At 41.7% G+C, this 27,862-nt stretch overlaps 1 protein-coding gene across 1 annotated transcript in view; it reads left to right on the forward strand.

The window, feature by feature from the left end:
- TTC26 (tetratricopeptide repeat domain 26) overlaps positions 1-27,862 on the forward strand; it is a 2,373,990-nt gene that overhangs the window by 1,692,602 nt on the left and 653,526 nt on the right. Inside the window, exon 13 of the mRNA XM_044073993.1 lies at positions 11,127-11,215. Within this exon, the coding sequence (XP_043929928.1) occupies positions 11,127-11,215 (89 nt within the window). The remainder of the gene's footprint in view (positions 1-11,126; positions 11,216-27,862) is intronic.

Genomic DNA, 27,862 nt, shown 5'->3' on the forward strand with positions numbered 1-27,862 from the left:
AGCAGGCTGATCTTCCATCTTGTCTACTGCTTAGGTGTTTATACAAGTAAAGCAAATGTGGCAGAGGGTATAGATAATTATGGTAAAATACAGAAAGGCACATAAGGCACACCAGTAATTGATAGACTGCTCCAGATTTTGCAGTTTAAAAGTAAGATTAATAATACTTCTGGGTATTGCATTATGTAAGTAGCAAGTTATGAAGGAAAGAGCATCTTGAGATTCAGCACTCAGAGGATAGGAATTTCACAGTGTGATCTTCTAGTGTTTGTTAGTATTTGCAAATGAGATAAGGCAGGGTGGAAGGTTCCAGCAATAAGTTTATAGTAAGAACAGGCACAATATGGATTGGATTGGTGGACACCCAGCATACTGGATCTGTGGAGTACAGTGGGAAGGCAAATGTATTTAAATAGCTTACAGGGAGTGGCTTCAGAAAAATATATGTTTGTACTTATTAATAACAGTCAGTGGAAGAGAGAGAGAGAGAAGGTGGAAGATAAAAAATACAGTAGTTTTAAGGACACAGCAAGAACAAGGTGGGAGGCTGGGAAAATTCTTCAGACACTTGGCTCTGTTATTGAATGGCCTGGGACTGCCTTGAAGTAATCACAACACTTGAATATGCCTGTTAGTCACTCTTCTTACAAGAAAGAAACCAGGGTTTAATTCCAACAAGTAGATCACTTAAATAGCAAAATGCAATGCAACTATTTACTGAAATTACTGACTGTAGGTTTATAGATCTTAGCTAAACAGATGCAGTCTCTTAAAGTAACTTGCAAAGACATGAAAAACCTACAGACACTTAGCTTTTTTTGTTGAATGGCCTGAAATTTTCTCAAACTAACAGCAGTTTAAAAGAACACAACATGAACAGAGTGGGAGAGTGGGAATTCGCCAGACACTTAGCTCTATTGTTGAATGGCCTGGAAGTGCCTTAAGGCAATCACAACTCCTGAACTAGCCTGTCTTTCACTTGTCTCACAAGAAAGATCCTGGGTTTAAATCCAGCAGTTAGACCACTTAAATGGCAAAATGCAGTGAAGCTGTTTACTGGAATTACTGACTAAAGGCTTAAAGAGCTTAGCAAAAACAGATACAGACTGTTAAAATAAACTCAAAAAAGATAAAGAAATGAAAATTCTTCTGACTCTTAGCTTTGCTTTCAAATGGCCTGAAACTTTCTATTTCTTTAACTAATTCTTGTTGTAGAACTCTGTGTGTGTGTGTGTGTGTGTGTGTGTGTGTGTGTGTGTGTGTGTGTGTGTGTGTGTGTTTGCAATCACATTTTTGAATGGCAGTAACTTGAACTGGGATGGTTGAAAGGCTGTTTTCCAGTTCTCGTAATGCCGAACCGAAAATGGTTGAGTCCATAACAGCGAATGCTAGTGTGCATTCGCTGTTGTGAGGTTGACGTTCTGCTTGGAGATCGCACTACAGTGGGAATCGGGAAATGTACCCTTTTCCTCACTGTAGTTCATGCCTCTCAACCTGAAAACATTAAAAATCTGGACAAAGGCCTATGAAAAAGAGGTACAAATCTGTACGCTGATTAACATAAAATTTACATACATAATTATGTAACCTCACCCATGCTGATGGAATTGTGGGATACCAACTTTCAAATGCAAACTGAAGAACAGACAACCAAAATATGGCCCACAGACCCTGTAGTAAATGGTAACCATTTTTTTTAAATGAGTAGCAATGATGATCACTGGAAAGGGAGAAGATGAACCTTAGGATTTTGTTTTTGGTGACTTGCAGTATGTGGGTTTTGTGGTAAAAGTAGGGCATTTAATGGTAGGCAATGCTCTAATCTTAGCAAAAGAATATTATAGTTTGCTAAGACCTCCAAACGTCATTCTCCATGGCCTACTAATCAGTGGTATAACTAGAGTTTGTGCCGCCCAGGGCTTTCTTTGAGTTTGCCACCCTTCCCCCCTCACAAAATCATGGTTGAATGGGACTCCCCATACACAGCCCTCCCCTTGTAGCCATTCCAGTCTCCCATTACTTGGCTATTTCCCCCCATTTACCATAAACACTAATGTGCATACTGTTTTACGTCTACAATGATTATTTGGATTTCATTTAAAGCTTTTATTTTACATGTATAGCACAAACAGTAGTAGACATCTGCTAAACAAAGCAATGCAGTCTCACAATGAAAATATACTTACCATTCAAACTTCTCTGCCCTTGAAAGTAAACTCACATTCATTGAAAACGCATTGAAACCCCCACAGTCAAAGAAAAAGCATCTGGCCAGTGGCGGATAAAGATTACCTTTGGGCTGTTTTCAAATCATAGGCCCCTTGCACATGAAACATACATGTGTTCTTTGATACACCTTCCTGATTCCTTGTATAATACAGCACACTTGTTAGAGCTTGATTTAACTTTATTGTTTTGAACATTTTTCCAGTAAGCAAGGAAACAAAATGCATGAACCAATAATGACAAAACTGCCCAATTCAGAACATTTCCAACATAAAAGTCTACTCAAACTTCTACAATCCACCAGTATCAGTACATATGCACAATCTCTGCAGAAGTAAAAGTCATCTAAATAATTCCACATTAAAGAGATCTGTAACTAATGAAGAGGTTGCAGCTAGCAAACATCTTTATATTTCATTGTTTCATCTACAAATAAAGTGCCTGTTGCGCTTGAGGAATAAATTGCCTATGTTGCATTAAAAAATGATAAGCTAGTAATATCGCAATAGGGAATGAATGGCAAACTGATAACAGGTTCAAAGTTACTAAGTATCTCAGCCAAAGAGGACATTCTCAGGACTGCAGCATCCGTCCCTTTTAAAAGTACAACACAGTACATTATCAGTAATCCATCTACATACTGTGGTAGTACAACCCACAGCCTTCTACATCAAAAGCAAGTACTCTACCTGTTGTGCTACTACCAACACAAACAGACAGAGCATAAGCAGCACTAAACTTCTTTTCCCCTAAAGAACTATGCAGTTCAAGAAATTTGGAAAAAGCTAAAGTTTATGGGGGGGAGAGGCCCAAAACCATGGACATATTTTAAACATTGCTTGTATAATCTTAGAAAAGTTGCTAGAATAAAATGTTTTGTGTTACCATGCATTTCCTGAAAGAAAGGACGACAAACTTAAACGGCTATCATTATTTAGTGAATTCAGTTCTCACTAATTTGCTAGAAAACCACAAATTTTAAGAGGAACAGACCAAAGAGCCAAGCATAACTTGTGTGGACAGGGAATTCAGGTTCTTCCTCCTTGTATCTAAGGTACAGGATTTGAACCTTACTAACACCATTTTACACAAACACAAACACACACACACACACACATTATTTCTGTTACCTAATTGTTTCACTGAATAGTGTGCTGTGTGTCTCTTTGCTGTAAGAGGAGGCTGTGGTATTCCCACTTCTTTATCTGATATTTAACTGTTAGCCTAGAGGGTTTCCTCTGTACTTTTAAGTGCTAGCCACAAAGTTTGAGAATTCATTTTATGCTCAATTTCTGAGTGACTTGGTTGGCCACAATCACCTGCATTAGAAGCTGAAGTTAAGTGCAAACTCACAGTATTGTATTTTATTCTTCTGTTGAGTGCAGACTTGCAGTTTTAAAAGTACTGTATTTTATTTTTACTGTTACCTAATTGTTTCACTGAATAGTGTGCTGTGTGTCTCTCTGCAGTTGGTGGCTCTGGAATTGTGCGCCCCTCCTGTAAGTCTGTATGTGAACACTCCTCCTGGGTCCATCTCATTTGCTCACTTAACCGAGTACAGTGAGATCATATTCTGAGTCTAGTGTTCACTCTACTTAATACAGAGAGAAGATTTGAGAAGTCCAACCCACTTAGGTTCTTCCTTCCTCTCTCCTTGCACTTCAAAATAAAATTGCACTTTATTCATCTGCTTTTACTGTATTTGTTTCCTCATACTTTATTTTGCTTTCGCCTCTTCTTAAAAGTACTCAGTTTTATGTATTCTGCTGCATTTATTACTGCTTGGTAGTAGCCTGATTAAATTGTAATTGTTACTCTAAGTTTTTTTGGTTTAAGCACTTGGGCTTCATACCAGTTGTTTTACATTAAGAAGGTTTGTGGTATGCACTGTTGTGGCAGGACAGGTAGTTTACATCCTTCTAAGGTTGGAATTGCTGATTGAAGGCTTAGTGTGTGCTATTCTAAAAGTGTATTAGTTATGTTTTAAGCACTTGGGCTTCAGGCCAGTTATTCTACATTAAGAAGGTTTGTGGTCTGCACTCTTGTGGGAGGAGAGGCTGGATTCTGCCCTTCTGAGCTGGGAATTTCTGATTACAAGCTTAATGTGCCTGCTTATTTGAACTGTTTCTTTCTGAAATTGGTGTGCCTTGTTGCTGTAGCTTAGACCAGATTCAGACCTGCTGAATCTAGCTTTGTTTGTATAACTTGAACACTGATCCAGGCCATCTTTTTAGAGAAGGTTCCTCCTGAACCCCAGTGGCAGGAGTGTGCAGTTAGAACTTGTTTGATTGAAGACTTGCTGGAAAAGGGCTCAGTTTTGATCCTTTTTACTGGTTAATTGGGTAACTTGTTTAAATCAATTTGTTCATTTTCTATTGTTATATATATTTAAAAAATGCACTTTATTCATTTGCTTTTACTGTGTTTGTGTTACTTCCTACTTTGTTACTAGGGGCATTGACTACAGCTCTGATCTGAGATATATAACAATAAGTATCCTTTCTGTGCATTTAAAGTGTTTTTTTGATTGTATATGCTTTATTTTCTGAAAAAAAAACAATATACTTGTTTCCTGCCTTTCTAAGCTAGTATAGTTCAGTGTTCAGGTTAGTGCTGAATTCAGAGCTGTGTTACAAGTCTCTCTGTTTGCCCATACCTTACTTGGATAGAAGGAAGTTTCTCTGTTCACCTGTAAGAGAGGGGAGCTTTGAGCAATCTATCTGTCCCTGGAGGAGTGGTTTCAGCCCAGAAATTAGTAGTTTATTGGCCATTTTGGGCTAATTTCTATCTCTTTCATTTCCCTGCTATAAAAACTGCATTTACGTGGTTTTGTGCGCCAGGCAGCACCGGTTAGCTAGGGTATAACTATTCCTGGCGCCACAAAATCTCCTCTTGAATTTTTCCCTTGGAACTAGACAAACTTTCAACTTAAGCACTCAAACCATTCATTTCTCAGCCCGACACTTGCTCAAACCTCATAGCAAGCACTAATAAACCGTAGCACTAGACCCCCCCCATACTGTACAGAAGGACAAGGCTCTCTATTCGACCTTACCAGCCAATCAGTAAAACAGTTCACTGTATCTAACCAGGCATGTCCAATGGGCAGTTTCAGGTGTACTCTCCAGTCCAGCTGGTGAATCTGGGCATTTTGAGACAATGTTACAACTGCCTCATGTACACAGACAACCCTCTCCTCCTACCATCAAACACTAATACATGTGAGAGATGCAATTATACAGCCAAACTGGAGGCTAGGCTCTCTCAACCCAAGACTTTATCAGACAGTCAAGAGGAGAAGGGAAATACTTGCATCACGCCACCAGTCTCACATAGACCCATTAAACCAGCACCGGCAAAAAACATGCATAAATACATGAAAACATACTCAGAGGCTCTAAATAAAAATCTGCAAAAGCAACAGACCTCCAAAGCAGATATCCAAGCAATCTCCACCCCCGCCCCCCCCAACACAGACCATGAAACACATACTTCACAAAACCAGTATGCCATGCAATCACAGCCCTTAAGGCAAAATAACATACCAAATACACTAGTAATAGGTGACTCTATAGTCAGGCACACTGACGTCCCACTCACTAGGCCGAACAAGGAGAAGGTTACTGTTAGCTGCCTGTCGGGTGCCAGAATCCGCCACATAACACAAACACTCAGGTCACTCCAGAACAAATACAAATACGACTCTCTCATTGTCCATGTTGGTGTGAATGACCTGAGCCATACCTCCCTGGACTACATGAAAAGAGCCATGGAAGAGCTCTCTGATCACGTAGCCCAGGCCGGTATGACCCTGACCCTGAGTAGCATCCTGCCCTCACTAAGAATGATACCACGGTATAAAGAAAAAATTATCAATTTCAGAAATTGGCTAAGTTTCTGGTGTCATTCAAAGGGGATCCAGTGTCTGTCCGCCTGGGATGACATGCTCAACAAGCCACGCTGCTTCGCTAGAGACGGCTTGCACCTGTTACCCTTAGGATTTTGAATACTGGCCAAGGCTCTTGCCACCCCCATAGTGCCTTTTTTAGGCAAGGCTCAAAAGACAAACCCACCACCATAAATAGCACAATTAACAAATATCTGAGGGTAATACTACCCAATGCCAGAAGTCTAAACCTCAAAATGCACGCACTCAAGGCACTCCTCAGTATGGAGAAAATCGATATATGTGCAGTAAAAGAAACCTGGTTTAAGGCTCCAGAGAGCACCCCAGCACTACCAGGCTACAACTCATACCATACATTTCGGCCACAGAACCCAGACAGAAATTCAAAATGCGGGGGCGTATCCATATTCATCAAGGATACCCACACCTCCATGTTAGTGGCACAGCACGATGCTTCAGAGATCATCCACGTGCAACTAGCAACGGACAAAACTGCAATTCAAATTGTAGCTTGCTACAGATCACCCACCATGTCCCAGGACCCCCATTCCACGTTTCTGGAAACACTTGGAAAAATAAAGGTCTTACCAAACACCCTAATATTGGGTGATGTCAATACCCAAACATTAACTGAGAGAACTACTCAAGTACTAACTCCCTTGCCCAACATTTCCTAGAATTTATAAACTCAAATGCCCCGGATCAACTGGTCAACACTCCCACCAGAGGTGACAACATACTAGACCTGGTCATCATCAGAGGTCAACCACTCACTAGTTAGATCTGACCATAAACTAATCACTCTGGATATCGACATTCTGCCCCCACCCCCGGTCAAGGAAACCACCATGAAAAACTTTTCAAAAGCAAACTTCACGTTACTTAAGACTGAGGTGGAAAGTTTCAAAGCCCTCATGCTTAAGGATAACGCTGTCCAAGCTGCAAAATCCTTTACTAATGCACCTACAAGAATGCATGGATTGTGCTATCCCAAACAAAACCAAGACTCACTCCTCCCAGAAAAGGAAACCAGTCTGGTGGACCCCTGCCATAAACAAGCTATACAATAGAAGGAGGAAACTAGTACAGAAAATAGTAAAATCCCAAGAAGGGAAGACATCCCTGATCAGTATCAGCAAGAAACTACGATGCCTCATAAAATCATCCAAGGTTAGCTTCAAAAGAAAAATTACCAAGGACACCAAAGATAACCACAAGGCATTCTTTAGCTATGTCAAGAATCTACATGGTAGTGCTCAGATCTGCTCAGAGTTTGTGCAGAATAGCACAAAATACACTGAACCGACCGATATCACCAACATCCTGGCAGACAGGTTCAGTGCAAACTTCACCTCCCTTTCACCCTTAAAAGGGCCCATAACCATACCAGAAGAATGTAGATCCCCTGAAATCACAGACACTCAGGTTAAAACAGCCCTCTCCAAAGCCGAAAACACAGCATCAATGGGACTGGACAGTGTCCCAGGCTGCGTCCTACACGAGCTCAAAGATGGACTAACCCCTCACCTAAACACACTGTTCAAACTCAGCCTCTCCACAGGCTACGTACCCATAGAGTGGCACACAGCAATGGTTATTCCACTCTACAAAGGTGGAGCCACAACAGACCCCGGAAGCTATCCGTCCTATAAATCTGACTAGCTTGATCTGCAAGGCTATGGAGTACATCATCATGTAACTCATTAACAGATACATTGGGAACCTCAGAACACTGGACCCTACCCCGTTCGACTTTGTTAAGGGCCTATTATGCCTCCTAAACCTGGTGGACTTATTTAAGATGGTTACCAAGGCTATAAACGAGGGAAAGGTGGTCCACACAGCCTACGTAGACCTCGCAAAGGCCTTCAACACCATTCCGTATTCTGGTGTTATAGACAAGCTAGTAACAACACAAAGGTGGAGAAAACGGAGAAGAACCAAAACACTAATAACACAAAAACTCCTCCGTTAATACAAGATCCCAATGAAGGCAGTCCCACAAAAAATAATTTGTAGTAATAATAGGACACCAGCTCGTACTGGCGAAAAACACCAAAAACGGTTCTGTCACAGACCGGATAATACTGAAATGGTTATGTTCAATATGTTATTATAGACAAGCTCACCAGCCTGAACATAAACCCCTACATCACAAGATTGGATGCCAACTGGCTCATGGACAGAACCCACATGGTGAGAGTTGCGGGAGCTAGGTCCGACTCTAAACCAGTTACAAGTGGCGTTCCCCAGGGCTCAGTCCTAGGATCTCTCCTGTTCGGCATATACTTCTCAGAGGTATAGGCAAGCACAGGAGAATTATGGCTGAACAAGTTCGCAGACGACTGCAAACTAGGGGCTATAATTGACGCTCCGGGTGACACAGACATCCTCCAAAAGGGTCTCACTGAGATGGATACCTGGTGTCAAAATCATGGCCTCAAGCTAAATGCCAAAAATGCATAGTCATCCCCTCTGGAAAAAACAAAGTACCCACAAACTACCACATAGTTGGTAGTCCCCTAAATACAGAAAACGTAATAAGGGATCTGGGGACCCAAGTAAATAGTAATCTCTCCTTTGATAATCGCATTGCCAAAGTGGTTAGAAAATCCTTCTATGTGGCCCACCTAATCACAAAAGGGTTCGCATCCAGATCAAAAGAGGTCATTTTGCCCCTCTACTCATCACTCATCAAACCCATCATAGAGTACAATGTCCCATTTAGGATGTACCTTACAAGACACCTGCAACAGCTGGAAAGACCACAGAAGTACCTCACCAAGAGGATCGCTGGCCTCAAACAGATGCCCTATGCAGCTCGACTGAAGAAACTCCAGCTGTACTCTGTTACATACTGTCTACTCAGAGGTGATCTCTGCCTGACATACAAGGCCATGTCCAACCCAGAATTGATGGACATGCTCCACCTAAAGAAACCCATATCCCCTCGAGCCACACACTCTAGGGATCTAAACCTCACCACAACAATAAATAGGACATGCTGGAGGGATAGATTCCTGTCCCAGAGACTTCCCATGCTTTGGAACAAGATTCCAGTGTACATTAGGCAGAGCTCCTCGTTAACACTCTTCAAGAGAAACCTTGATGAGTGGATGGGAAACAGAAAGTTTACCCTGGGGATCATTTCAGTGGCTCTGCTGGACAGAGGCACAGGGAACTAATCTAAGGGGGCGGTGAAAGCCAACACATTCTGGCTAGGCTTATAAATGCCTTCGGGCAGATAGCCTAGTACCTACCTATGAACACACACTTTGGACCTGCAATCCTCAACAGACTTACACACACACAAACATTATTACTTAGAGCAGCAGCAATCGTTACGTACTGACTCCTATTGAAAAGATTAAAGCTGAATATGGACCACACAAAATACGGACTTAACACAGCAACTGAAAACATGAAAACATTGCTTGTATGAGCAAAAACATAACATAAAGATTACTTAGCGCAGCAGCAATCGTTCCGTACTGAATACGGACAATCACACAATTTGAAAATCAACCGGACTTGCAGTCCTCTACAGACTTAAACTGAATATCCGCTACAGATTTACACAGATGAACAATCCTTTACAGAGCTACGAACTTGAATATGGACAACCACGCAATTTGAAAATAAACCAGACTTACTTATACTGAATACGGACTTGCAATCCGCTATGGACTTACACAGAGCAGCAATCCTGTACAGAATTACGCACTTACACAGAACAGCAGCAATTGAAATTGAAATACTGAATATGGACTTTTACACATAATTTGAAAATAAATTGTCCGGTTCTTGCTTAGAGCAGCAATCTCCTGGAAGCAACCCTTACAAACGTAGAGCAACAATCCCTATTTCCTTCCAAAACATTTCAGATATCCAGTCCAAAAGACAGTCTGTCACACGAAGGTGATGTCATCACACATGCCCCTATAAGCTGGCGGTGTGTGGTGATGCCAGCCATAAATTTAAAGTTGTATATAAAAAAAATCAGGAATTAAATGGGCCTCTCGGGAATTCGTGGCACTCTTATTTTGCCCTCAAAACTGGTAAGTACCGAGGAATTTGGTACGGTTGAGAGGTAGGCTGTAGTGCGATCTCTGAGTTTGTATATATAAGTAGCAGGGGGTGTGGGAGGTGCAGGGGGGCTTGCTCCCGTGCAAAACGGTTGGAAATCACTGGACTGCAAGGTACATTGGGTAATGTCAACAATGTCGAATATGGATGTGTCGACATTACTGTTTGCGTCATTTTGCCTAGGCGATGTTTTTATTTTCAGTATATTTTTTTGATTAAGTCATCACTCGACCAAGTGATTTTCAGAAATTTGATAGTAAACCGTGTGCGTGTGTGTATACAGACAACACCTAAACAACACCTGGCTTTGCTTCTGTACAAAACCAGGCTAAACTCTCTCCCTCAGATCTCAGTATAATGTTTTTCCCTGCTGTTACATGACCTCTTCCTTCATATCCTTGTTAGTACTACCACCCCTTATCTGTATAGCTTCTGTTCTACACCTCTGTGATACCTACTACCCCTATAAACCTATCACTGTTCATATCATAACTGTTCTATATTACAAATCCCTCTCCTTAAAAAAAATTAATGTTCTGTTTTTTATCACTGTTTTTATTTTTTCATGTATAATATGTGATTATAGTCTTGTACCACTGTAAAAGTTGCTAAGGTTTTTTTTTGCAAAAAATATGTGACTATTAATCTTTATCACTGTAAAAATAATGCATATGTTTTTTTCTTAAATTATGAAACACTATCTTTCATATATCTTTGCACACTGTTATTTGTGGAGGTTTACTCCCTGGGCCTCCACTAAAAATGAGTCTGTACCCAGTCGGACTTTCCCGGTAAACAAATGTAAAATAAAAATAAATGTATATACATATATGTACAAGTCCAACAGTTTTTGATTTTTATGCTTTTTGTCTCTTAATAGGTATTTTTTGTTTGTTTGTTGTTTCAGATACAATTCCTGGGCGTCAGTGCATGGCATCCTGTTTCTTTCTGCTTAAACAATTTGAAGATGTTTTGATTTACCTAAATTCTGTGAAGGTCTGTATTAATACAAGTACAGATATTAAAGTTATATTAAGATTGTTCTTTGAGCTATTGTTTCAGATTGCATACACTTCAGTTATACTATACTAAATATGATGTGGACTATGTAGCCTGATTTAGAATGTGTGTGCATTGGTCACATTGAAAGTATATAAGACAACTCAAGTAGCAGAACAAGAAATACATTCTGCAACTTCTGCCCTCACAGTTGATAACAAGCCACCTCTTCTGTTACATAACATTGCAAATTGATTAATACATTATCAGTTCATTTGACTTAGTTTTTGTATGAAAGTGTTTTCCCCTGAATCAAATTATGTATTTGCCATTCAGTTTTATCTCTAGTATTTAACTGGGAGACAGGAAGACTCTTTGGGAGCTAGAATGTGTTATGCATTATTGGAGAGTTCTCTTGTATATTATAGCAATAACTGGCATTGTGGGTGTGGTATAATTAAGATTTACCCATGGTTGGTGTGGTTTAATCATGAGGGCAATGCCCGAGTAATTAAATAAAGCCAGCCTTCCACAAATTTTCAATACACTACACCCAGGAGTTAGTTATTGCTTTTATACAATGACATTATTTAAGAACCAAATTACTTAGTTTTCTTAAATAATGTCTTTGTATAACGACGCCATGATGTTCTTCTGCTTTGTTTCCCGATTTCCCTGCTTTGTTAAATGTACTGCACATGTATATGGGACTTCCGTTCCTATGTTTCCACAGTACATCAGTGCTTTGGAAAGCAAGCGATGGAGATAAGAAGATCTCCATTTGTTTTTCTTTGTTTTTTTTTTTTTTTTTTTGGAAAAGAAAACTGTAACCTCTGGACAGTTTACAGTTAAGAGAGATGGGAGAAAATACAAGGAAAATAAGGTATGTTTCTGTAGTTTTGCGGAACATACCTGATTTTTCTTGCATTTTCTCTGCTCTCGTAAGTACTTCTCCACCTCTTATTTTTTTAGAAAGATTATGCAATGTAAACCTTGCCTCTAGATGATTGACACTATTGTAGTGACACCTCGACTCCATATGCAAAAATGGGAAAAGGGGTTGAGGATGGATGGATTTGCATTGTCTGAAGGAAAGAAAAAAAGTTTGAAATTGAAATGCATGTCATTATTTAGAACCTTCATTACTCAGTGATTTGTCGGAAAACCACAAATTTTATGAGGAAAGAAAGTCACTAAATAATGACATGCATTTCAATTTCAGACTTTCTTTACTTCAGACTAATGCGTGTCTAAATATACCAATAGATAAAAAAGTCTGGCTGCTCAATGATACTTTAGCGGCCGGACTTTTACTGTTAGTATTTGTTCGATTTACAGCAGGCACACTGGTTGGGCTTGACCAATCAGCGTGATCGTTTTTGAATGTTAATGATCAGTCATTATATAGTCTAAGGTAAACAACTATCCAATGCGTAAGAGTCAGTTGGAGTTAATGGACATACTTGTGGATATTATAGAGAAAGAGCTTCTAAAGGATAAAAAAAATTAAGAAAACGATATATGAAAAATTACGATGTGATGTTGTCAGTCTCACCTTTATTCTCACTGTTGGGTGGGCTCCGATCCATCAGATCCATCTCGACCATTTCAAAAGCTCAAGGCCTTCAGCAAATCTCATGGGCATTTTTCCTTACCCATAATGCAACTCCCTAACTTCCTCAGATCTCGTTTGCCACTCTGTGAAGAAAGTTCTGAAGCAAGCTCTGGCCTAAGTGTTTTTCTAATTTATTACTATGTGTCATAGTATATTGTGTCTTTTTATTCTTTAATATTCTTTACTATTTTATATATGTGTATATACCCTTACTCTGCTTTTTCTATATTTTAGAGTGAGTGTTTGCCTCTTTACCCTCTCCCGTTAGCGTCTGTTTCAGTTAGAGGACATCTAAATAACTTCCACTTAAGTTAGAGGATGTTTACCCCTCTTTTCTACCCCCTTTCTATTTTATTGTCCCATTTTTAGTTAGAGGACAATTTTCCAAAAAAAAAAAAAAAAAGAGGTTTTCTTCCCATCTTTCAGTTTTCTTCTTTTCTTCTGTGTCCATTTAAATTAGAGGACTTTCTGGTGTGTTTGTATCCTTGTGTGAGTGAGTTTTTCTTGTTTTTCTTGTTTAATTCCTTTTTTTTTCATAGCTGTTTAAAATGTCACAAAAACAGGGAGGGAAACCTCTTGGTTTCAAAAAGTGCAAGCAGTTGAAAAGAAGATGCCCCTTGGTGATTTCCACACTTTGTGTGCATATTGCTTGGGGCCTCTTCACCTCCAATAGTCATGCTCCATATACCATGGTTTCAACCAGAGGGCTCTTATGGAGCACAAGAATAAGCTTATTTTGAAGGGTCTGATGAAAACTCCCTTCTCTGAGGCTATATCACCAGAGTCCTCTACCAAATCTGACAAGTCAGACAAATCTCAAAAATGTACTTCTTTGGTGCCAAAATCCTCCTTAGAGCCGAAGCAGAAAGTTGCAAGACTATCGGCTCCAGCAGAACCCTCAGAGCAGACAGTCAATGCTGGATCCAAGACTTCGTGAGAGCAGTATAAACCCTCGGCTCTGACGTCTTTGGCACCTACAGAATTCTTATATATCGGAGCCATTCACCTTCTTTGGAACCAATTCTCTCTCTGCTCTCATCACCATTTTTGATGAAGTCAAGATCTCCTACTCTTTCTACTCGGTCCACCATGAGTTTTTCTGATGAAGATGTAAATAGAGTAGTGCAGAGGCTGCTAAAGACACTAGCTTTGGCCAAACTGTTATTAAATCCGAACCCAAAGGAATCAGATCAGACACTGTCCTCCCCCTCGGCACCTGCTCCTCCTCCAATCCATCCCTTGGTTTCGGAGCCGAAGATTTCACCATCCAGCTTGTGTCTGTATCAGATCTGAGACCCATAGGTTCCTCAGATCCAATATCTACCCCAAGCGTTTCCACCCAGTCAGAGCAGGAGACCTCTACAAGCCAACACTCTCCGGTTGAGTCCACGGAGCTGATTTGGGTATGTCCGGATCTGACCCTGCCTCTGGAGGCTTCAGTGCAGGTGAGTTTGGCTCCTACCTCTGCTTCGGAGCTTCTGTCTTCTGCTCCAGAGATTCCTTCAGCCCCAACAACTCTTTTGTCAGATCCAGGGTGTTCTTCTGAACAGGGGCAGACTGTCTTTGAAGTCATGAGGAGGGTTTTGACTTCATCCCTGTCTAAGACACAATCCCTCTAGGATCTTCCTCCCAGTTTTGCACAGCTGTCTGTCTTCTCGCATACCATCTCCACAGGACCGTAGAGACCCCAGGCCTCAGGATATCCAACAGAAGACTCCCCCCTTCTTCTGAAACCTCCCCAGACTATTCCACTGAAGAAGTCCCTCGGAAGAGGACCTGCAAGAGGAGGCATCTTGACTCCCCAGAGAAGTCTCATCACATCCAATATTGACCTCGATGAAGCAGAAGTGGTCCCCACAGTCACCTCCTGAAAATGTCTGCTTTAGAGACATCCTGGAAATTTTAAAACCGAGAGGTGACTGGGAGTCTACATCCCCTTCAGCACACATCCCCTTCAGCTGAGCAGTCGGTATACCTGAAAGCTTTAGGGTCTTGCCCTTCAACCTCTTGGGTGACCCATCCTTCTGATGAGCTTATTGACTTAATCTCTCAGAAGGCTTGGGACCCTAGATTCCACAGAACCTACTCCTAGGAGGCCAAATAAGTACATTACTGCCCCAAAGGACAAGCTATTCTTAACAAAAGGTATAGCAGTTGATGCCATGGTCGTGGTGGCAGCCACTAAAAAGGACTATCTGAGACCAGTTCCTCTATCCATCCTCCGAATAAGGATTCCAGGACCATGGATAGGTGTGGGAAGCACATCTTTTTGTCAGTGATCTTTGCTTTACAGTCTCTGAACTACTTTACCCCTTTTACCAGATTACAGATGGACCTGTTGAAGGAACTTTCAGACTCATTTCAAGGAGCTGTAACTGATGAGGCAGCAGATAAAGTCAAAGCTCAGCTCTCCACCCTCAATTCAGTCGTCAACTCTTCCATGAGGCACATATCTTGTATAGCAGATGGAATGAGAAGGGCAGCGGGTTCAAGCATATCTCTCAGGAGGCAGGCCTGGGTGCGCCTTTGCGATTTCACAGGCAGGTTTTAGTCCAGTGCTCCCCTTCAAGTCTTCCTTCATTAATGCCCCTTTTGATGGCTCCTCTCTTTTTGGACCTAAAGTAAAAGAGAAGCTTACCAGGTGTGAACAGGAAGGCAAGACCTTGTCTGCCATTTGAGTGCGTTTTTCCACACCTACCAGACCCTTTCCCAAAGGTCAGAGAGGTAGTGGGAAGATGTGGTTCAGAAAATTTCAAAGGTTTTTCCAAGATACATAGGGTGAAAGTTTCCCCTAGAGGCAGAGGGGGGAACAATAATGGAAGATGCTGCTGTTGCAGACGGGGAGGACCACTGAACCAGCCTCCAGAGAATCTTTCTTTGGTAGACCCTTTCAGCACTCCTGAAGGAGTGCCAAATTGCTCGCCTCTGGAGGTAGTCGGGGGGGGGGGGGCAGTTGTCTCTGCACTGCGAAACCAGGCAAAAGATAAATGACAAATGGGTACAGGACATAATATCCAGGGGATATGTCATTCCCTTCTCCTTTCCCACTCCTGTAAACAAGTCAGTTCCAGGCATTCCACCCAGTCAGAAGGAACAAGCAACATTAGAAATTCAAAAGTCGCTAAGAAAAAGAGTCATCCAAGAAGTCCTTGCAGACCAGAGAGGATCCAGAACTTACTCAAGATTCTTTTTAGTTCCAAAGAAAACGGGGGACTGGAGACCCATCTTGGATTTCAGCAATCTGAACAAATCTGTCAAAAAGACCAAGTTCCGGATGGTGACACTGCAGTTGATATTTCCATTCCTGGAAAAAGACAACAGGATGTGCTTTATAGACCTTCAGGATGCATACTACCACATACGAATGGAAAGGCGATCCAGAAGGTACTTGCGCTTCTGGCTAGGAGCCAGCCACTTTTAAGCTCTACCCTTTGGTCTCACTACACCCCTCAGAGTGTTCACCAATTGCATGGCAGTAGTGGTGACTCACCTGAGACACTGAGGATTCTGGGTGTTTCCGTATCTGGATGACTGACTCATAACCACCCCGACTAGGCATCTTCTGATACAAGCCAGGGACTATACTCTACAACTCTATTCCCTCCGTAGGTATTACCATAAATTACAAAAAAAATCTGCTCTACAGCCATGTCAAAGCTTGGTCTTCATAAGAGTAGAGATAAACACAACTACAATGATAGCAAAACTTCCACAAGACAGAGTAGACGATCCTTGCCATTATGCAAGTCTCTTAACTCATTAACCCCGAGTACCTTCTCATGGTGCCTCTGTGCTCAACACCGAGCGAGCCATGAGAAGATACTACTTGTAAGCTGTTACCCCCAAGTGCCTTCAACAAGCGTGAGTAATTTTATAGTTCTATTTTAGCTTCAGTGTTAAAAAATAAGTTGAAAAAGTAACTGAACTTTGTCAGTTACTTTCTCAACTTACATTTCAGCATGGAGTTATGTGATGGTAATACTGAAGTTTATTGAGAAAAATTCCTGTCAAGTGCTGTACTCTGAAGATAGGGGCTATGAAGGAAACTGCGCCTGCATTCTAGGTAACGGAACTGTTGTAATCCCCGAAATGGTGGCTGCTATGTAAGCATGAGTGCAAACAGAAACAGAAGAGAAACGTCCGGAGCTACAACTACAACAATGGTAGAGAGACTGGAGAGCTGCTCTTTTGTCTATTTTACTTTTCTTTTTTAACTGTTAGTGGGAGTATGACTGATGATTTTAGTGCTCAAGCTCACTGGTTCAGAGTTATTCAGTCCCCTACAATAAAAGTTTGTAATCATTCCTTCCAAGTGATTTTGTCGTGTCTAGCTGCTTACAACTCTTGTTTGGTTTAATAAAATTAAATATGCCTGTGAAAGTGGAAGAAACCTTGTGCAGAATGCCCTCGGCTCCAGGCAGGTTTTAGTCCAGTGCTCTCCTTATAGAGCTGAAGGGAAAATAAAGCGGTATCGTAAAATTAAGTTATTTCGCTTAAAAAAACAGCGGACAAAAATCAAATGTGATTATGCAGACCAAACAGTAGTTACACAAGTTTGCATCAAGAGTTTTTGTTGTATGAAGTCATTACTACAGCTGAATTTTTGTAGGCATGTTGTGCCAAGTCATTCTTACTGCTTTTTGTATGTATCTGTAACAGGAAGCTAGATAAAGTGCACTAAAAACAACAAAGCATGAGGAATGCAGGTAATACAAAACACATTTCCTGTAGAGATTTTTTTTTATATTCTGACAAGGAAATCTTAAGTAAATGGTTATTTATGCTACTTTAATATTCCGTACGGAAACCCGCTATCACCGAACACAGCTTTAATGGGAGTCCAAATGAAGGACTCAGTTTTGGCTATAGTGTGGTTGTAGTGGAGTGGACTGTTTTGAAAGGTAGTTTGAGAATGTTGTTTATTGTTCATGCTTAGCGTGGATATTGAGAGTTTTACCTACGGTGCTAGGTTTTTTGAGGTGAGGAGAGGGAAGTCATGGAATTTCTGTTCTTCTGATGCCGACTGTTTATTACAGGAAAGTGGAAATTATTTAAAGCTGTTTTCCTTTTTATACAGCCTGTTCTGTTACCATTAACATACACAGGTTCTAATTCTAGGTTTGGCCTTCTTCAAGTGAAATATTTTGCAGAGGTTGTACTGTCCATATTCTGCAGCTGAAGCTAAACTACATGGTGAGTTTATGCTTTCCACAGCCTAGGCACTGCTGGTGCTTGATCTGAAATGGTCATCATCCTCATTGTCATCCTTATCATGATTATTGGGACCACACAGGTTAAGTTTTACAGGAATCAGGGTATGTTTCCCTGGCAGGTAGAGAACCTCAATGTGTAAACAATGCTGCTGATTTAAAATCAACTGAACAAAAACTTCTTTGGACCTCTTTCATCAGTTTGCCATTAGTACTCCTGCGCCTTTCTTGAATATCCCACTCACTTAATGTTGTAATATACCTGAGCCTTCAGATTTGCAGGTTTTCCTGAGCTAAAACATGCGCTTGTAGCTTGCATGCCAACTCTGTGATTTCAGGAAGTTCATTTGTTAATGACAACTAAAGCAAATATACAAACTATGAAACACAGTACTTACTTGTATTAGAAATGCAGCTGAGCAGGCTGTAAATGCACGATTTAAGGCAAAACAGTTACATGTAGATCTAAATTAAATAAATGTTTTTATACAAAAAATAATATTCTGTGTGGAGATGGAAAGTAATCATCCGTTGCTGTTGTGAACTGTAAAGGAAGAACTTCACAAAGATTGTTTTATTTATTTTGTCAGAAGCATTTGGAACAGTTTGAGTAGATGTTTAGCAGGTTAGTAGACCAGCCACTATCCCAAAATGAGTGTATTAAAACTAGATGATAAAAAGCTTATCTAGCCAGATTCTTTATGGTATATTAGTCAACAGTGTTGCAAGAGACTACAAAGATGCAAAACCCAGTTTTTTAGGGGAGAGTAGCTATGTCCTTTTTGGATGGTTATTTGGAACAATATAAGAAACTTTACTTAGAGAAGACTCAACTTCTTTAACTGTAGTCTTTTTGGGGTGCTTTACTGTCGTTAAGGCCTCCTCAAGGGTTTTTGGTTCTGCGGAAATTTCCTTTAGAGACACAGTCTCTAGGAAGATGGAATTTTTTAAGTGGGATTGTGCCCAGATTTCAGATATCCATAAGAGGTACTATGAGTTACTGCAGATGGAATCTCCAAAACCTGCAGCTACTCCTCCTGTCTTGCCTGCTTTACTAGATGATTTTTTAATACTACTAAAGCACCTGATTCTCTGATGTTCATCGTGTTTCACTGTTGCAGTCATTACACTTGGGTTATCCTGCTGGCAGGCTACCTGCAGTCAGCCTAAATTCCAAATTCCTGGTCTGGCGTTGGTTGCTGTCGCCTCTTCCCTGACGTCAGTGCGCCAGGGGTATAAAAGATGCAGCCGATGCCATTTTCTTCAGTCTTTCTTGCCGCGCGGTGCCCGAAGCAAAAGCAGTTTGCAAGTGCCGGTCGGCCGACTCCTGAGATTTTCGAAATTGAATTCCCCATTGGGGAAACTTTTTTCTTGCTCCAGACCGATGTCAGAAAAAGTTAACAATTGTATTACTTGTAGAAAGCAAATACCTCATAAGGATTTTCATTCTTAATGTATTCCTTGCCTAGGCCCTGACCACGACGTTGCTAGCTGTCGGTTTTGTGCTAGATTTAACCAACGCACTATTAAGCGTCGGTACGATTTTGCTTTTCATTACTTTGGCCGAAGGTTTAACTACATAATGCCATCGGAACAACCGAAGACCAGAGTTCATAAAAAATGCAAGGAAAAAGAAAGGACAAGCATCCGAGGTCCAAAACCGACGACGAAGCCTCTTCTAGGCCAGTCGCCGGCTCGCCAGTTCTCAGTGAGGCACTTTTGCAGCCCCTGACACCCGCTACTTCAGAGCCACAGGCCGCCTCCGATTCCCATGTGGAGACAACTAGGCCTCTGGATACTCAAGGTATTGGGCCTTCGGAAACTAATCCCTCAGATGGGTCCGGAGCCGCTGAGCAGGCATCTGCTTCTGAGAGTGTTTTCAGACCTACACAGCTTTATATCAAGCCAACTTCAGCATCCAAGACAAAGACTAAAACAGTTTTAAAGACAAGGAAACAAGTACAGCATTCTCCAGAACAGACTTCCATGCCTAAGAAACAGATGCTCAAAATGGCCGAAGACCTAATTACTTTGATCAAGGGTTCCCATCCCCCTCCTGATAAGAGGCCTAGGCAAGCTACTGAATATGATTCCTCTGATCAGGTTTCCATTTCCTCTGACTCCTCTTCAGAACAGGGATACTCTATTCCTCCCTATGAGGATTCTGATGCTGAAGAATCTATTCCTTCAGCTTCTCCTCCTGAGGATTACTCATTTGGGGAAACCCTGCATACCATGAAGGAGCATTCCCACTGGGAGAGCCAAGATTATTCAGATTCTAAGAAAAGGCTCAGAGACTTTCTTTTACTACCTCAGCACAGACCTCTTGCTATTCCTCCTGTTCTAGACATTGTAGATGATGTATTTTCAGAGTCCGGCCTGTCTCCCGACTCTTTACCTCCTGCACCTGTTAAGCCAGACAGATACTACAGGGTTCCAAATTCTCATAAATTTCTATATAAAAACCCTGCTGCTGACCCAGAAACTATTTCTCAGGGTCCCAAAGGGGTCAAGGCTACTACTGAAAAAAAACCTGTCCCCTCAGATAGAGATTCTAGGGCACTGGACAGATGGGGGAAAAAAGTTTACACTTCTGCTACCTTGGCTGTAAGGGCTTTAAATTGTCAGTTTCATATGCTTAAATATCAGCAATACTTAATGTCTTTGTTAAAACAGAAAATATTGACAAATTCTGAATGTTCTGAGAACAAGGAATTGCAGGATTTATTGCATGTAGCTGAACGAGTGGGAAAACATACTTTGCAATGTGGTTATGATTCACTGGAGGCCTCTTGCAGGGCCGCTGTAACAGGATCTGTCATTAGAAGGCATGCTTGGTTAAAGGAACAGACTCTCCCTGATCATGTTAAAGCAAAATTATTGGGTGCTCCATTACAGCATGATACTTTGTTTGGTGTTAAGGCAGAAGAGGTGTTGAAGAAAATGGAGGATAAAGCTAAATCTATGCAGACAGTTAAGGATTTCTTACAGGTACAGCCACCCAGATTTAGCAGGAACTGGCCTTCTAAGAACTGGTCCTTTCCCATGTCAGACAGGCCACAAAGAGGCAGATACAGACGCCCTAGAGGCAGACAACAGCCCCAGGGCTTATACAGGCCCAAACAATGGGGTGCTTCTACCTCCAAAAGTGGAGAAGACAAATCACAGCCATATAGGAAACAGTCCCAATGACTTACCTCTGCCAATGCCAAGTATTTATCTTTTGGCAGCACCCTTAGGGGGAAAGCTAGCACTTTTTTCACAAAATTGGCACATGATCACCCAGGACAAATGGGTCTTAAATATAGTCTCTCAGGGCTACAGGTTCCACTTTCACACCCTTCCAAAGGCAAAAGGTATGCCAAACCTGCCACACAATCAATGGGCAGAGGCACAAAAACAAGTTTCATTTCTCATGGACATGAGGGCTATTCAGCCAGTGCCACAACAAGAGCAGGGGCAAGGATTTTACTCAAGACTTTTCTTAGTACCAAGAAAGGACAAAGCATGGAGACCATTTCTGGACCTGTCTATTCTAAATACTTTTCTGGACGTTCCGAAATTCAAAATGTTGACTCTGCAGCAGCTTCTGCCCATGTTGGGCAAGAAGGTTTGGCTTGTAACTTTGGACCTCAAAGAGGCATACCTGCATGTCCCAATCAGACAATCTTGCAGAAGATACCTCAGATTCATAGCTGGCTCAATGCACTACCAATTCTCTGCACTGCCCTTTGGCTTATCTACTGCACCCAGGGTCTTCACAAAATGCCTGGCACCAGTAATTGCATTTTGCAGACAAAGAGGAATTCAAATATATCCCTACTTGGACGACTGCCTTATTCAAGCAGAGACCAAAGACATTCTACTAAAGCATCTGGCGTTTGTAAAAAGATTACTAATTTGCCTAGGGTACACAGTAAACGAAAAGAAATCAAAACTAGTACCCTCTTAAGAGATAATATTCCTGGGTGCAAGCTTAAATACAACTGCCCAGATGGCTTATCTCACGCCAGATAAATAAAGGCAACTGACTTCTTACTTCGAAAACATGGCAACAAAGACCCAGTTATCTGCAAGAAAAATTCTGCAGGCTCTGGGCTACATGGCCTCCTGCATTCTGCTAATTCCATATGCAAGACTGCATATGAGGAAACTACAATGGTATCTAAAAAGTGTTTGGACTCAACATTGCCACAGCCTGGAATCATTAATTTCACTCATTCCCTGCCTGCAGCAGGAGTTTCAATGGTGGGCACAGGCCTGTCACCACAACAAGGGACAGCCATTCACTTTACCCACAGCCAGGCAAACACTAACAACCGATGCGTCAGATTATGCCTGGGGGGCCCACATGGCAGGAAAATGTATTCAGGGCACATGGCCCCCAAGCCAAAGGCATCTTCACATCAATCAAAAAGAGATGGTAGCTGTACAAAATGCCCTGACAGCCTTCAAGGACTTACTTCATCCAGGACAGCTGCTGATAAAGACGGACAACACCACAGTCATGTGGTACATAAACAAGCAGGGGGGCACACATTCCTACCCCCTCTGCAGGCAAGCCATGATTTTGTGGAACACAGCATTGACCTACCAAGTACACCTGCAAGCACAAGTCCTGCCAGGAAAAACAAATGCTCTGGCAGATGAACTAAGCAGAAACCTCATGGATCCTCACGAGTGGAAACTAGATCCACAAATCTTCAGCATGTTAACAAGGAAATGGGGATGCCCAAACATAGATCTTTTTGCCTCCCCTCACAACTGCCAACTTCAGAGATTCTGCACAAGGACTTATCACAAACAAGCATGGAAAGTGGATGCCTTGTCATTCAGCTGGAACAACCTTACAGTATATGCCTTTCCTCCACTGCCTCTCCTCCCCAAGGTACTCCTAAAGGTCAGACAAGAGAAGCCACAAATGATACTGATTGCCCTGGATTGGCCACGCCAACACTTGTACCCAATCCTAAGGAGCTTGTCCCAAGGCCCAGCCTGGACATTGCCTCAAATTCCTCATTTACTGACCCAACAAAACAATCAGATCCTGCACAGCCAGCTCAGAACCCTAAATCTAGCTGCATGGTGGATAGTGTAACCATTCAGAATGCACCTCTCTCTAAAGCAGGTATGGATGTTATTTTGGAGGCCAGGAGGCCCAGCACCAGAAAATCTTATGCAGAAAAATGGAAGAGATTCTGTGCTTGGAACTAGGCACAAGGAATTGACACGCTTGTTCCAAATATTCCTCAGATTTTACAATATCTAACTGAGATGCTGGACAAAGGCCTATCCTTCTCATCAATTAAGATCCATGCCTCTGCCATTTCAGCTTATTACAATACAGACCCACCTATTTTTTCACATGCATTGCTTAGGCAGTTCCTCAGGGGGGCCAAAAACATAAGACCTCCAAGGAGAGCACCAATACCTGCATGGGACCTCAATTTTGCCTTGGAAAAACTCACACTGCCTCCTTTCGAGCCAGCCAGTACAGCTGAGATAAAATTCTTATCATGGAAAACAGCTCTGCTCCTAGCAATAACTTCAGCAAGAAGAGTCTCAGAGTTACAGGCATTAATGGCTGTGGAACCTTTTATTATCTTCCATCCGGACAGGGTTTCTCTAAGGACAAACCCAACATTTATGTCTAAGGTAGTGTCCAGTGTGGCTCTTAACCAAACCATTCATTTGCCTACTTTTTACCCAAACCCACAGAATAAAGGGGAGAGACATCTGCATTCTTTGGACATATACAGACAGCTATGCTTCTACTTGGACAAAACTAAAGCTTTCAGAAAGACTGAGCAACTTTTAGTGGCATATGCTGCAGGATCACAAGGAAAGGCTATCTCAAAGCAGACTACTTCAAAATGGATAGGACACTGCATTCGTTTCTGCTATTCACAACATGGCAAATCAGTGCCTAAGGGCACTAGAGCAGATTCTACCAGGGCAGCAGCCACCTCAGCAGCCTTCCTCAGAGGAGTACCAACCAAGGATATTTTGGAGGCTGCAACTTGGACTTCAGTGCACACTTTTACTAAGCGCTACCACTTACCTCTTTACTCTAAATCCAGAGCAGGCTGTGCCACTGCAGTTCTGCAAGGCCTTATAGCCACTCCTAATTTTATTTAGACCCAGCCACCCAACCTCAGCTTTGGGATTCAACCCAAGTGTAATGACTACAACAGTGAAACACGATGAACGTAGTACAGTTGTGTACCTACCATAAATGTAAATGTTCGAGTGTATTCACTGTTGCAGTTCAGGTTACCCACCCACCACCCCCCTTTCTTTGCTGGGACTTATCTGTACTTCTCTATTCTATACAACCTATGTGGTGTATTTGCTTGTAGATGAAGGTATTGTTTATTTTAGTGCATGCTTTTATAAGCAATGTTTTTAGCCTACCCTTTTGGGGGCACCTGACATCTGGGGCAAGAAAAACTGAAGAAAATGGCGTCGGCTGCATCTTTTATACCCCTGGCGCACTGACGTCAGGGAAGAGGCGACAGCAACCGACACCGGACCAGGACTTTGGAATTCAGGCCGACTGCGGGTAGCCTGCCAGCAGGATAACCCAAGTGTAATGACTGCAACAGTGAATACACTCGAACATCTACATTTATGGTAGGTACACAAATGTACTTTCCCTGCTCCCAAGACGTCTGATAGTTTTATAGGGTGCTTGAAGACTGTTCCTTTTTGTTCATTTGTGCATCAGGGAAGTGCTTGTGCATACATGGTCAGACTGCTGAAGTGATTGGCAGGCAAAACAGTTTACTGTGTCATTTTGGCGCTTATGCATACACAACACAGACAACCGATTCACTGGCTTACTGCAAGGTGCCATGCCTTGTTCACTTTTGTACAAGGGCTGCTGTGCCCCTGCGACTTACTGTATTCTACTTTTTGAGGTTTGTCTGGGGCTTGCACCACTACCATAAAAGTAATTATTAATGGGTGTTGCATTATAGTATGTAACTGGATTGGTACTGGAATATACTTGGACAAGACTTGCTTCTGTGTATAGTTTGTAGTGACTCTTCTAAAGTTGTACATTTTGCTCTCTGACAATTCTTTGAGGTACAAGGGGAGTGTAAAGCTGCACAACACAAATAGGATAAAGCAGCTGCTTTTTATGTTTGAGGTAATTGCTTTATTTTTTCTCTATTTTTTTCTCTTTGTATTCTTTCCCTTGCTGCATGTTTTTGCGCATTGATCATCCCCAGTACCTACCCCCATCCACTTATAGCTAGGGAACAGGTCATAAGTAGTCTAGGAGTGTCAGTATTAGGTGTGATTACCTCCATTATGTTGTTTCTTTTCCAAATGTTGGCTATGGGCCTGCACATATATTTCTGTTTATGACTGTGGGTAATGGATGGGGAATCTAATAAAAGCCAGATGTCTCTTTCACCAGAGACAGCTCAATGATTCTGGTTTGATCAGACACCTACCGACGGCAGTATTACTTGGTTGCAGAATACAAAATGGGTGGCTTATGGATTCCGAGATAACACTAATACTGATGGCTGGTAAATGCTTGTTTATTTAGGGATGGCAGTGAAAATTGCTGTTATTTTTTCATTTAGAGGGGAAATTTTTTTTCTTTTTTTTTTTTTTTCTTTCTTTCTTTTTTACAGGTAAATGGAGTGATAGGGAGGCATATGACCCAAGGGGCAGACTGTCCAAGCTGTTGTGCTATTCAAAACAGTGGCTGTATGTTTCATTATGGTGCATGTACATGGCAGGAAATGTTACTGGATGGTCATTTAAGAAATATTTCATTCTGGTGCTTGTGCATATATCAACATTTTATTCAAGGGATCGCTTGGGTGACTGCTTAATTTTGGTGGTTGCACATACTAGGAAACGCTGCTGATGTTTTTTTGGCAAAACGCTTCATTTTGGTGATTGTGTATATCTCAACATTCTCTCAGCTGATCTATTTGCTAGAATATTGCAGTACAGATGTGTTGTAACAAGCATAGGTTTTAGTCATGGTTATTATAATTTTTTTCTTTATGTATCCAGCTTTCAGGAAACATTTATTACCTGTTAACAATATGCACTTACTGTATTGAGGAAAACTGATGCTAAATCCGTCTGAAGAAATGTTGGAATGATGGATAACAAACAGTGCTGATAAATATATCTAACTGTTCTGTACGTACGTTCTGATTCAGTCTTTCTTTCTACTGAATAATGTCTGTGTGGTATGTGAGGCTTAGTTAAATATATTTTACTGCTGATTTTGGCATTGCTCAACCAGTATTTTGGATAATATTTCTACCTTTTTCACCTCTGTGTCTTATTGTAACCAGAGGGATGGTTAGGTGAGATTACATGAATTACTACATTTTGGACTAATTCTTACATGGATGAACCAGATAAGTTAGATATTTCTGCTTGTATTATTGTATTTCTGATTATACTCAGTAGTTGTTTGAGTCAGGTAAAGGTTATTACTTGCTGACTAATACCAGCATGTAGCTACCGTATATATTTTGGACATTTTTCCTGGCTTTGTCAGTCAGATGTGGACATTAGGTGGGAGGAAGGGCTCAGTAATATTCAAGTGTTGTACTATTTATACCGAATTACAATGAATGTGTACTCAACAGGTTATGTGCAGCAATTATCACCTGTGTCTGAGCATGCATAACTTTCAAGTTCATAGGTTCATACTAGGCTATCTGCCCTAGGGCATTTATAAGCCTAGCCAGAGTGTGTTTGGCTTTCGCCACCCATTTTAAATTAATTTTGCTATGCCCTTTTTCGAGGTTAGTATACTGTGCCTCTGTCTAACAGTGACACAGAAGTGATACCCGTAAACCACGATCTCCCATCCACTCATCAAGATTCCTCTTGAAGAGAGTCAATGAGGGACTCTGCCTAACCTGGACTGGGATTTTATTCCAGAATGAAGGGAGCCTCTGGGTTATGAATCTGTCCCTCCAGCATGTCCTATTTATTTCAGTGCTGAGGTTCAAGTCTCTCGAGCGCGTAGCTCGATGGTATTTGGATTTTCTGAGGTGCAGCATGTCCATTAATTCTGGGTTGGACATGGCTTTATATGTCAGGCACAGATCGCCTCTGAGCAGGCGGTATGCCACTGAGTAGAGCTGGAGTTTCTTTAACCGGGCAGCATATGGCATCTGTTTGAGCCCTTTGATCCTCTTGGTGAGGTACTTTTGGGGTCTTTCCAGTTGCTGCAGGTGTCTGGTAAGGTACATCCCAAAAGGGGCATTGTACTCAATTATGGGCCTGATAAGGGATGAGTAAAGAGGCACGATGACCTCCCCTGATCTAGATGTGAATCCCTTCATGATTAGGTGGGCTATATAAAATGTTTTTCTAACCACTTTGGCCACGTGGTTGTCAAATGAGAGATTGCTATCAACTTGGGTCCCCAGGTCCCTAGGTCCCTAATTACTTCTTCTGTACTTAATGGATTACCACCTATGTGGTAATTTGTGGGCACTTTGTTTTTGCCAAAGGGGATGACTATACACTTTTTGGCGTTTAGCTTGAGGCCATGGCTCTGGCACCAGTTGTCTGTTTCTATGAGGCCCTTTTGGAGGATGCTTGTGTCGGCTGGAGAGTCGATTATGGTGCCCAGTTTGCAGTCATCTGCGAACTTGGTCAGCCACAGTCCTTCCGTGTTGGCCTGTACCTCCGAGAAATATATACCGAACAAGAGAGGTCCCAGGACTGAGCCTTGTGGGACGCCACTTGTAACTGGTTTGGAGTCTGACATGGCTCCAGCAATTCTAACCATGTTGGTTCTGTCCTTGAGCCAGTTTGCAACCC

This window comes from Protopterus annectens, chromosome 1.part1 (assembly GCF_019279795.1).
Source record: "Protopterus annectens isolate FY-2018-M chromosome 1.part1, PAN1.0, whole genome shotgun sequence".
NCBI classification, from domain to species: domain Eukaryota; kingdom Metazoa; phylum Chordata; order Ceratodontiformes; family Protopteridae; genus Protopterus; species Protopterus annectens.